This window comes from Elgaria multicarinata, chromosome 8 (assembly GCF_023053635.1).
Source record: "Elgaria multicarinata webbii isolate HBS135686 ecotype San Diego chromosome 8, rElgMul1.1.pri, whole genome shotgun sequence".
Lineage (NCBI taxonomy): Eukaryota > Metazoa > Chordata > Lepidosauria > Squamata > Anguidae > Elgaria > Elgaria multicarinata.
Window position 1 is genome coordinate 21,382,549 of NC_086178.1, and position 13,001 is coordinate 21,395,549.

Consider the following 13,001-nt stretch of genomic DNA (forward strand, 5'->3'; position numbering starts at 1 on the left):
GAGATTCACTTGAAAGTAAGTCTTACTGGGTGCAAAGGAATTTACTCCTAAAGATTGCAGCGTTAGCCAACCTCAAAATCACCCCACTGAGTTCAGTGCCAGTTAATCCCAGTAAATCGACCCCGATCCAAATGCAGATTTGTGAATACAGCCAAATGATTTTAGTGGAACTTCTATCCGAGTAAACACGGTTATTGATTTTTGCACCGTTACTCGGGGGGCGGGGCGACTGCGATTCAATCCCGTGTAAACGGAATCCTTTCGCTCGGGTGCTACTGTGCTCTGGAATTTAGGGGGTTTGCAGGGCCTGATCCAGCGGTTGCACTCCCAATCCGGATGCGTTATGTATTTGGGGGTGCAATTCTAGGCATGTCTATTCAGAAGGAAGAGCCACTAAAGTATGCATGCCATTGAACCTATGCACGTCTACTCAGAAGCCACAGCCAGAAGAGTTCAATGGGGCTTGTTCCCAAGCAAGTGGCTATAGGATGGCAGCCTAAAAAACAACAACAGTATTTGGGCAATGCTTCTACTTGTTCGAAGGAGCGACGCGTGGTGTGTGTTAGGTGGGATTTGGCAGGCAGCTGCCAACGATACAACTGGGCACAGCGTGCGAGCAGTAAACGTAGTAGAATGGATTCGATTTGAGCTGCATTCCTCTCTTTCCAACATCCTCCCTCTTTTCCTACAGCTCCGCTTCACCCACATATTAAGTCGAAAGCGCGTCCGTCCTCCCTTCTCCTGCCTCCAATGTAGCGGCACGCCAGAAGACCACAGCGACGCGACTCCGCCGCCGCCGGCTGGATCTCCTAAGGGAAGCGCAGGCACCGCCCCTTCGCCGGCGCTTTCTCCTCCCAGGAAGCCGCCGCCGCGATCGGCAATTCTGTGTGGCTCTCGCCGGTCTGCATCCGTGTGCAGGAGTTGATGAGCGGCGCCTCGTGAGAAGAGCGCAAGGACTAAGCGAGCGGCGCCGTCGCCATCCGGGGTGGAGGGAGGGGGAGGAGAAAGAGAAGCCGCCACCATGCGCTGTTTCAGTGCGCCCAGTCGCCGGCAGGATCGTCCCTTTTAGCCCTTCCGCTGCTGCCTCCTTCTGACACCTTCCCAGGACTGCTGCGGCTGCAAGCCCGGGAGGATCTGGGCTTCGTGTGCGCGCAAAGCGACCCCGCGCGTTGGGCTGGCGTTTCCTCCTCCACCTCTCCTGGGTGATTTCTAGATTGAGATCTCGTCCCTTCTCTTTCCCCCTTCCCTGGTGCCCTGTTGGTGGGGAGCGTGAGGAGGAGGGTGTGTGTGTGTTTCTCTCCATTGGCACCAGCGCATGAAGAGAGGAGTGAAATAGAGGGAAGGTGGAGGAGACACTCTCTTTCCCTTCTTTTCCGCTCCAAGCGAAAGACGGACTGCTTCGCACGGTTGTGTAGCGGCGACGGAGGCAGCAGCAGCAGCAGCCTGGTCTTGTCCTCGGTCCATTTCCATCGCCTGAGAAGTCCCGATAAACATGGCGAGTGATTCTCCGGCTCGGAGCCTGGACGAGATCGATCTATCAGCCTTGAGGGTAAGGAGAGGGGAAATCGTGGGAGAGAGAAAATAAAAATATCCCCACCCGGTCAGCGTGATGTGTCCCCTTTTCATTCGCCCCTTCCCTTCCTTTTATCTGACGAGCATCAGCTAACTTGGTAAAATAGCTGATAATAGCAGCAGCAATCTGCGAACGATCGCAATAAATAGGGTTATTTACTCCCTTCCGGAACACGTACGGATGTTGCTGTACCTCTACTCAGTGAAGATGGGGGTCGTGTAGGAAGCATCGGTGCTCCTTGAGAATAAAAATTAGAGGGGAGGGCAAAAAGACGGAGGAACCGAGCATAGCTGGGGAGAAGCATCTGTCTCCAGATAGCCTCTTGTTATCTGTTTTAATGGTGCTTTTCCTCCCTCGATCGACTGCAGGGCAATGTGTGTCTAATATGGAAGGCTGATTGAAATGCAAGGTGTTTGGAGAATGTCACCTTTTGCAAATGTGGAAGGCTGTTAATTTCACACACGCATATCAAGTGTTTCTTTCCTTCCCCTCTTTCCGCTTTAGAATCTTCAGTGGCACTACTATATGTGGGTAGGAATGCATGTGAATGTTTCCAGGGCCCTATTATTATTATTATTATTATTATTATTATTATTAAGATATTGGGCTGTTGTAAAATACTCTGTTGAGATGCTTTCTTCCTATCACCTTTGGCTGGTTTCACACTTCACTTTCCTGACCTTTATGTCCTAAGCTTGGTTCTTTACAACAAAAGAAACAAGCCCCCCCCCCTTTCTAGAAGAAAAAAAAAACAATTATGGGGTGGAAAATGTGTGAATTTTCACGAGGCTGTTAACAAATGCAATGGGGACATTTCTCAGTCCCCACGCATAACTGGATCGGTGTGCATGCAGTAGTAGTTACACACTCCGTTGCAAAAAAGGTTTGGCAGCAGCGGTTGCTCTTCTAGTGTGGATGTTAAAGGCTGTTATAAGTGTCCATTTTGGCGGAATGAAACGAATCACATGAACCTTTTAATGATCCCTTCCAACTCTCTTGAGGGTAGAGGGTGCACCTCCTAGCCACATGACTTACTATATGTATTACATTCTGAGGCAGGGAGAATTGATTTAATAAATGCTTTGACTGAGAGACTTTGGTTTGCATAGATTCTTAGCATCTCTCTCTAATATTTACACATGTGCAGAAGCGTTCACTTATTGGAAGGAATGGATGGCTTCTTGGCTCCACCTATAAATGGAATGGGGCCATAAGTGTGTTGTCCCCTATTGTCACGCTTATGCTAGATCTCATCTTGCAGCATTTATTCCGCTCCCCTCGTCACACACGCACTCATACAGACACAGTTACCTTATATCAAGGCCATAGCTAGACCTAAGGTTTATCCCTGGATCGTCCAGGGGTCAGACCTGTTCATCTAGGTGACACACAGGGGATCCAGTGCTTAGGCAGGGGCAAACCCTGGATGATCCCAGGAGAAACCTTAGGTCTAGCTGTGGCCCAAGTTAGACCATTGATCTGTATAGCCCAATCTTGTGTGGACAAGTGGTGGTTAGACTTCAGGATTGTGGGATCTAATTTGTTTACTTACAAAAATTGCAAGGTTCCTCAACAGGACTGTCATCATGATAGTCTTCACAGCCATGATCCAAGGAGAGTCCAAAATCGCAGGCAGTTGTGTTGATCCAAATCAGTAAACCAGTCCTAGGAGTTTTTATCTGCTAGCAACAGATGAAGCTACTCTAGTAAAGCTGCTGGATCTTAATTGCTCATTCAGGTTCAAGCCACCCCCAAAATACTTCATGTTCCAACAAAGAATAATAAATTGTTGCTGGGGAATTTCATTCATTCACCAGCTACAGTGTGAATTGCAGTTGAACTCACAAGGCACAGGGAATTCTGAGGGGATGGCAAATGACATCAGTATCCCTGCTAATAAAAAAGTGCTGGTGCTTCTTCCCTGTGAGCGCTGGTTTCACTACACCACTATCAATTGGAGCCTGGTGCAAATGCATATAGTTAGAAGTAAAGAATCCTGAGCCCAAAACTGAATTTGAATACACAATACATTTCCACACAAAAATCCATTCCTGATTATCCTGAGCTTTATTTCAGTTGTATTATTTAGAATTGGGGCCGGGTGTGTGTGTGTTCATTTGGTTGTTCCTGTTTAAAGGAGTCAAAAATCCTTGCCAATCGATTGCGGATCACCCAAATTTCTACCAGTAGATCCAGATCTACCATTTGCATGCACCAGGTCAACATTGATTGGCGGTGGCTCAAACAGAAGTATTTCCCAACTCTGCTAGGAGATGGCAGGGGTTGAACCTCAGACCTTTTCCATGTAAAACATGTGCTCCCTTTGAGTAGATGTGCTGATCATACTTATCTCCTTTAAAAAAATACAAATGTTAGCTGAATTCTTAGTTTACAAAATTGTGTGTATGTCATGGGGGAGAAGAGAAGGATTTCTGCACTCTGAATTGTTGACCTTTTTATGATGTATTCTTTCATTAAGACTTTCAGTGTTTGCTTTCATTGGTGAGGTCCTGTTGCAGTTGGAGTACCTGGACCTTTTTCAGCCTTGGAAATAGGTGGAACAGTAAATAAGGAAGTCTGCCTCTTTGCTTGTGTGAACGGCCCCTTTTCTGCATTCTCTCCCCATCTCAGATTAGAGGCAGGGTTTATTGGTCAAGTGTGTGGCTGGTGCACACATGATAACCCACACTCAGTGGTTGAGTGTGGTTTGTCATTGAACCGTGGGTTATCGTGTTGTCTGAAACTATTGCATTTTCTGCAGGGTGGCTTGTTAACCACCCTGAGCAACCCAACTACAAAACATAGGTTCTGAAGGTGGTTTATTTGAGAAAAATAAGCCACCTTTGTGGTTAGAAAGTCACCCTGTGGAAAATGCACTGGGCTCAGACAACACAATAACCCACAACTCAACAACAATTCACAGTTCAATGACAAACCACAATCAACTACTGATGGTGGGTTATCGTGCTGTGTGAACCCAGTCTGCTTTTCCCAGGAAGGCTTGAGCTCTTGCAAATTTCTCTCTCTCTCTCTTTAAATTAATTAAGTTAAATGGGCCAAGTTTTAAATCACTGTGTCATTAGCATGTCTGTCTTTGTTCTGGTTGTGTGTGGAATTGGTCCTTGGCCTAGTGCAGAAGTGGGGAACTTGTGCCCCCCTTGATGATCCCATCATCCCTGAGCATTAGCCAAGCTGGCGGGGGCTGATAGGAGTTGGAATCCAACAGCACCTGGAGAGCTCCAATTTTCCCTAGTGGAATTTATAATAGAAAGTGCAAGTGGGGTTGTTTCTTATGAGTTGGTGCCTGTTTTATTGTACCATGTGTGCTTATTCTTTTATCAGCTTGATTTGAGAGTATGATTTGTTGCGGAGAGAGAAAGAAGGGCAGGAAAAACCCAATTTGTTTTATTTACTCTCCTTATGCTTCTGGCTCTATGACAGAGGAGCACGCTGGAATGCTTGATACCGAGATAGGAAAACCAAACCGCAACAGAGGTCGGGATTCTCTTCTCTATTTACCCAGGCATCCCTTCGTACTTCCATTCATTTCAATATGCCAAAATGGAATAAATGAGAAAGGTTTTTTGTGGCCTTGCATTTTTGAAGGCCGCAGAGAATGATCTGCTTGACACCTGTTTTAATTTTCTTCTACTTAAACCCCCCCCACAGTCCTGTCTTTTTCAGATTTAAAACAAAAATGTATGTTAAGCAACAGAATCTATCTCTGTATTCTGTTACCACCAAAGACATTTTTATTTATAACCTTTGTATCTTACGACTCAAACGTTCCCTTATCTTGGTGATATTCACAGCATCCCATGGGAGTAAATTCATTGCTTAGACCCATTTAACAGATAGGAATGCATGAAGCTGCCTTACTCCAAGTTGGACTTTTTGTCCATCTAACCCAGTAGTGTCTCCTCTGACTAGCAGCATCTCTAAAGGGTCTCAGGAAGAGGAATTTCCCATCACCTGGTACTTGACCCTTTTTAAATGGAGAAATGAGGATTGAACCTGGGGTTTTCTGCATGCAATTCATGTACACTAGTGTTGAGTTATTGAGCCTGCCAGAGATGAAGGTTTGAGGATGAGAGATGCTTTCTTAAAGCCAACCATCAGGGTGCACATAAAGCTAGAATTTAAATTTGAACCATTCTGGCTTGAATATACTGGCATGGTACAGTAAAGAAAATTGCTTTTAGGAAAAAGGAATCCCAAATAGCAAATCATGGGTGGATACAGACCAACCCTTAGCTACGCACTTTCTTCTCGTTACAGGTGCTTTTATGGTATATGTTAGTGTTCTTGCTACTTGGCAGGATGATACAAGGTGCCCCATGGAGACAGAAGTTCGCTTGTTAAAAAGAAACCTATTGTCTTTGGGGGATGAGGGTAGGAAGCTGGTGGACATTATTTATAGGAATAAATGCCTTGCTTCGCTGAATGATGGCTGGGCTGCAATTCAGATATAGAGATAAAGGCATTTGGTCTAACAATCTTAGGGTGTAAGCAGGAAAATCACTGGCAAAACTCACTGATCTGAACGAATTGGGAGGGAACATAGCTTTAGAGGTACAGCACATGCTTATGCTTAGCTTGGGGGGAAAAGAGGCAAAGAGGAGACCTGATAGAGGTCTATAAAATTATGCATGTTGTGGAGAATGTGGATAGGGAGACATTTTTCTCCCTCTCCCATAATACTAGAACCTGGGGTCATCCCATGAAGCTGATCTGTGGGAGATTCAGGAAAGATAAAAGGGCAGCGTATAGTTAAACTATGGAATTCACTACTACAAAATGGGGTGATGGCCATGAATTTGTATGGCTTTAAAAGGGCGTTGGATAAATTCCTGGAGGAGAAGGCTATCAATGGCTTCTAGTCCAGATGGCTAAGTGCAACCTCCAGTATCAGAGGCAGTAAGCCTGTATACACCAGTTACTGGGGAACATGGGTGGGAGGATGCTATTGCACCATGTTCTGCTTGTGGGTCCCTGGTCGACAGCTGATTGGCCACTGAGTGAACAGAGTGCTGGACTAGATGGACCCTTGGTCTGATCCAGCAGGGCGCTTATGTTCTTAACCCAAGTTCAATCCCATCAAGAGTCCGGTTGCAGGTCATGGCAAAGCCCCCCTTACTTGAAACAGACAGAATAGACAGTATTGTACTACAGTGGACAAAGAGCCTGGTATAAGACGGTTCTTAACTACTCTGGCTGGTAGTGTGTGTCTACATCTTTCCCAGTCATTTTTCTTGGAAATGCCAGGGAAATGCTTTACCTGGCATTTCCAGGTACAGTGATTTTAATTGGAAATGCCAGGGATTGAACCTGGCCCTTTATTTGAAACATTTCTCATCATCCTCTTCCAATGCTCATGGTGATGTCCAACATAAGTTAAAAAACCCCCAGTTACTTAAATAACTTCATGAAAATACAAGTTCAGACCAAAGCAAGCTGGAATCCGTATAACAAAACAGAAACAAGATACCATACTCGCTCATGAATTGGGCAGAGGCCTTCAGAAACAGGCCTTTGTTAAGCATTTGCTCCATCATTGAACATGTTCCTCCAGAGCATGACACATCACAGGGCTTGAATCTGCAAACCCAGTAACCCATTCTAAGTGAAAGCACCATACTGAACCCACATAGTCACACTTTCCTTGGAGGATGCTACAGGTTCCACTTTATGGTACTGTATTCATATGCTGTAAAACCTTATTTTTTTTGGAAAAATAATAATATTATTTACATACGGGAAGAATAGGTTTCTAATCTGTTAAAAGTGTATGGATTGGCTCGACTAAACTCACTTAGCACTTACAATAATTGTTGAAGGTGCTGTATGTGTATGATGAGGCAATCCAATCATTTTGCAGAGACTAGCAATCAGAAATCAATAGTGAATTTGCTGCCTGAGCACAAAAGTATACAGCCAGGAGGAATTACATAAGTCACACTGGGTTTGGGTTATTAGGAAATCAGAGCAGGTCCATATGGCTTCACATCAGGTGTGAGAAACAGAGAAGCAAAGTATGGCTTCAAACATATTTTGAAGGAAAATGCAAACCTGATCCAAGCCCTGCAAAAACAAAATAAAAAATGGTTCTTGTCTAAAACCCGGACAGAAAACATTGAAAGGAATTTGAGGGCGAGATGTTTCCACCAGGTTTGAGATCTTAAAACTTGCTTAAACAGTCAAATAGTCATACGAGAGAAATGTGCTGCTTGTTCTGTGTCTGTTTACTTGGAAGTAAGTCCTGCTGAGTTCAACGGATCCAGTTTCTAAGTAAATGTTGGTAGGACAGCAGCCTTGAAATGACTTGGAAGCAAGTCTAGATGATTAAGATAGAGAAGTTGCTGCATAAAAATAAAATAAAAAGTTTCGCTTTTATTATATATGCCTCGGCGGTGGAGGCTGGTGGCTCCGATGTCAGTGGGGCTGCGAATCCCCTCTGTGTTTCAGTCAGAACCAGTCAGAGGTACTTCACACCTTGGAAAGCTCCTTTAGAGTTCTGACTGAAACCCAGAGTGGATTTACCACCCCACAGATATAGGAGCTACCAGCCTCACTGTGCCTCAGGTGAGGTTATAAGGTATTGGTGTATATATTTTGCATGCAGCCGATCCTAGGAAGATGCCCTGTTATGAGTCAGATCATCTAGCAGAGTTTTGCCTACACTGGCTGGCAGTGGTTCTCTTAAGTTTTCAGACAGCCCTACTTTGCCCTGGGTTTAGTTCCTAGCATAGTATCTCCTTTTGCATATGAAGCATGTGCTCTACCACTGTGATAGCACTGTTAAGATCCCAGGTTGGTCCTTAGTATCTGCTCTCAAAAGGTTCTTGAGGCTGGGATAGACCTCTTAATTGCTAAAGGTGCAAGCCTAAAGAATTCTGGCTTCTTGTGAATGAGGCAGCATGCTGGTACTCACTGCCCGATCACTCCTATTGCAAGAGGTAGCGGCTGAGCAAAACATGGACCTTCTGCCCATGGTTTGTTTGTTTGTGACATGTGAACCAGGAACTCTGGCTTCTCTCTCCCCAGAGTTCTTCTCATTCATATATAAAACCAGAAAATAACAAAACAGTGTAATTTTACAGACGTTAACCTAGAAAGCTTGAGAAACCTGACATACATATTCAAGACCATGTTTATATTTAAATTCATTAAATGGTTGCCAATATTTCTCAAAAATCTCTTGGTTTTTTGGGCCTAGTGAGCTTAGGCAGTTTTGCTATACACCTTGTTTTATTCTGGCATTTCCTAATTGTTTAAGTTTTTGCAGATCACCAGTGCTGGGTGTCAAGAAGCCTGAAGTCAGGTTAACATTTTTGCTTTTTACATAAGAGCTGAAATAGAAGCTTCTGTTTTGCGACCGTTCTTCCACATCCCATCCTACATTTTCCTCAGATACACAGAGCAGTCTGGCAGGAAGGGATTAGCCCATTCCTCGCCAATTCTCACTTCCCTGAGGTAAACTCCAATGTGGATTCCACTTTCCTTGGGCCCATCCCATATAGGGGAACCTGTGCCGGTTGGTTGGAGGGGTTGCTGCAGTTAGTCAAGATCAAGCAGCATAAAATTTGGCATAACGTCCATTTTGAGTTGTCTCCCTCATCATCCATCTTGACCAACATGAGGCACTCCCTGGTGTATGTCTATTTGCTCTGATAGATTATTTGCTACAGCAATGTAGGAAGGCCAGCATTCTCATCTAGGATTTGCTTTTCTTATTTTATTGTGCAGACTTGGAGCTTTCCTTTACTATATTGTTTTTATCTTTAATAAACTGAATTTCATTGGGCTATGGTTCCTGATTACAGCTTCAAGGGCTGTTTGGTTCTCTGCACACTATTCTGACTGTCTGGATTATCCTTTACTGAGAAAGTCACTGAGGGAGGGAAGGCAAAGCAGAGAGATTGGTTCGCCAGTGGAGAGTGTAGCTGACTGGCTTTCTGCTCCCATGTAAAAGCTGAAGAAAGCCTGTTCACTCCGCTTGGGTTAACTAGGGACATGTTTAGACAGGGCGATATCCCGGGGATTGTCCTGGAATCGTTCCTATGACTGGTTCTGAGTGAAACCTGAAGTGGATTCACTGCCCCACTGTCACCATCCTGCACTGTTTACTGCTGCCCAAGAAAGCTGCTCATGCTACTTCCATTGTGCACTGAAGAGGCCACAAATGAAAAATTGCACTGTGCTTCTGTTGAGGATGCCAGCCAGCTGCCCCCTTCTCCTGCATACTCCATTCCATTGCCTCTCCCTCTGGTTTTATAATTTTCATTCTCCCCCAAAGGAATTTTTGGGCTTCTCCTACCTTAGTTGTTTTTTTGGGGGGGCACTTATGCAAACTTGGGGTTCTCTAAAGATTGCTGCTATCTCTTCTTTTTTGCATGGATGGTGCCATTTTGGTTACATTAGTGTGAGCTTGCTGATATGATGATGAAAGCGACGGCATATGCTTCAAGTTTGGGATTCAGAAGTATGCTTCAAGTTTGTCTTGGGTGTAGGATGGGCCCTTCAGAAACTGGGCACAATCTACCCATAATCTTCAGCACCTTGTGATTTGGTTTTTGTTTTTTTTTTGCATTGCATTGCATTGGTTCCAGGCCCCTTCTGCAGAGCCGCGTGTTGCTATGGGTTTGTCATAGAGTGGAACTGGACGGCATCCAAGAGTGTAACTATGTATTCCCATAGCCCTGTGTCTATAAAAACAGTAAATTTTTCAAAAGCCATTTGTTTATATTATAGTTAATCCTTTTCAATTAAGATAAGACGCTTGTATGCTAAACAGAATGCAGCTTTTGCGCTGTTGCCAGTACTCCATCAGTTCCATTCGAATGGCAAACACGTTTAAGATAGAAAAGATAGAAAAGATGTAGGATACACAAAGAGACCTGTGCACATTATGTTCCTGCTGCATTTACCATGGGATAGATGCGTTCTCTTTTCACATTATGCTAAAGAGAAGCCAGTGGTATAGGCACTCTTAAGCGGAGCCCTTGACTGGCTTTTCAGATCAGCTGCCTTCAGGCCGTGTTTAGAGGTGCTAATTTAGAGGAAAATGTGGCCATTACATCTCGAAAGTGCAATCAAGGCCTTGTGGGATGTGTGTGTATGCGCCCAGCTAGGCCTTGGCCATAATCATGTTGCTGGCTGCAGTGTAGTAGCATATTCTGTTTTATGCTGATGTTCTGTTGTATTGGTTTGAAAGCATTTTGAAGAACATTGAATTGGTTGCTGGCTTTTTTATTTATTTTATTATTGCATTTATATCCTGCCTTTTTTTCCTGCAAGGCGGCGTACATAATCCTCTTCCTCCTCCTCTCCACTTTATCCTCACCACAACAAGCCTGTGATGTGTGTTGGGCTGAGAGTCTGTGACTGGCCCAAAGTCACCCAGTGGGTTTCCATGGCCAAGTAGGGACTAGAACTTGGATCTCCTGACTCCCAGTTTAACACTCTAGCTAGCCACTACACCACACTGGCTCTCAAAGAGACCTTTTTCTTTAGCTTTTAAAAACCGTGTCTTTTCACTGTGTGTCTGCTACTTTGAACATGTTGTTGTTGTTGTTGAAGAAGAAACGATATATAAATAGCAACAAAGAATAAATGTCACGTGAGCACAAAATCCACAGACCACTTAAGATGATCTACCCTCTTTTTCTATAGCTCAGTGCCAGAGCAGGTGGTTTTAGACTTAAAGATTAATGGGAATTGTCCCTCTTTTTCTGGGTGATGGTAGATTTAGGGCTAGGATGGTTGACCTAGATGTGTTGGACTTCAATTTGCAACATCCCCAACTATCATGTCGGCCGAGGGTGTTGGGAGTTGTAGTCCCACACATCTGGATGGCACCAGGCTTGCTTAGGTCCTGTTAGATGTACATACTCTCCACCCTTCAAGTGATATCTTCCATCGTCTGCACCCTGCAGTAGCCATGTGTCTTTATCCTCTGTCATCTCCTTCTGCCAATCACACGTGGCTCTCCCAAGGCAGCCACTGCTGAATGGCCTGCAGCCCTGTTTCTCAGCACCTGGGAGACCTACCTGTTTCTAAAGCTTTGAGGGGGGAAATGAGAATAAATGTGCATCTTTCAGATACAGCTCACTAACCACAGGCTTGCACTGTGGGATGCTCAATGTACATTGGTTCCTTGCAGTAGTGGACACATGTATTACACCGCTCCGAAATTTTTTCAATGAGGAGCGGTATATAAATATTCTAAATAAATAAATAAATAAATATTTCAGTCTTCCTGCACCATATGTGGCTGGAAATGGTGGTGTAACTCCTTTGATGATACATTTCTCTTGAAAAGAAACTTCAGAGAGGAACAATGGATTTGCTATGGTAGTTGAAAATGGCTTGAACTGTTGGAGGCTTCCATACCATTGTAGGACTTGCTCTTGATCAGTGCTACTTTGTTATTAAAAATACTCTTGGAAAATCAAGCAGTGGCTTAATTGTTGTCCCTTCTAGGATATTTCAAAAAGTGTGGATAGTTTTGGAGTCAAATGTGGCTATGAGTTCATTTGCAGACTACTCGGAAAGGACCTTCTGAATGAACACTGGGCAGAACATTAGTTCATTCATCCGTTTTCAAGGAATATTAGTGTTCCCTCTGTCTGTGGGTATCCTGTAGCCTGATGTGGACTGTGTCTTTCTTAGTGGATATTTGTAAAACCTTTCCTGTTTTCTGTATAGGGAATATCTCATTGCAGATGAAAAAAAATGTCCAAAAGATGTCTTGACGTTCTGAGTAGAGGATCTCTGAAGCTGAGATGAAATATTAAGATCATACCTGAGTGACTTATGCTGAAAATGGCAGCATTGTGTCTAGTTCCATTTCCTCTTCCATGATGTCTAGTATAGCTTTGGTTCCCTTCTCCACATCAGTTGGCTCCTACTGGAGGGGAAACACCCATAACGTGTTGTCACAACAGTGATCAAGTTGTAGAGCACATGCTTTGCATGGAGAAGGATCCCTGTCATCTCGAGTTAAATGATCTCAGGCATCACGTCTAGGAGAAAATCCTGTTTAACTTCCTGGAGATGCCAGGATCTGCCATGCAAACTGGACCATACTGGGTTAGATGAACCAATAATCTGATTTAGTATAAGGCTTCTTCATACTTTCATACAAGGGAAGAGGAATTAGACACATGGCTGCCATTTTCAGCAGCAGCCATATGTTTTTTTCAATATCAAGGTTTAGCTTGTGGAGTGTTCTTTAGTAGTGATTGTTAAGATTAGCAATAGTGAGGGCTACCATTTTGGTTTGTATGCTGTCACAACTTACTACACTCTTCCCCAGCCTAGTGCCCTGCAGATATTTTGGAATTCAACTCCCATCAGCTATTGCCAGTATGGCCAATGATTGGGAATGTTGGGAGATGTAGTCCAAAACATCTGGAGGGCACCAGGT

General features: G+C 44.2%; 1 protein-coding gene across 4 annotated transcripts in view; it reads left to right on the forward strand.

The window, feature by feature from the left end:
* The first annotated feature begins 1,424 nt into the window (after positions 1-1,424).
* Positions 1,425-13,001, forward strand: part of TNIK (TRAF2 and NCK interacting kinase) — a 343,273-nt gene continuing 331,696 nt past the window's right edge. For all 4 annotated transcript variants that reach the window (XM_063131980.1, XM_063131983.1, XM_063131982.1 and 1 more), the window contains exon 1: positions 1,425-1,549. In XM_063131980.1, the coding sequence (XP_062988050.1) occupies positions 1,493-1,549 (57 nt within the window). In that variant the 5' untranslated portion in view covers positions 1,425-1,492. The remainder of the gene's footprint in view (positions 1,550-13,001) is intronic.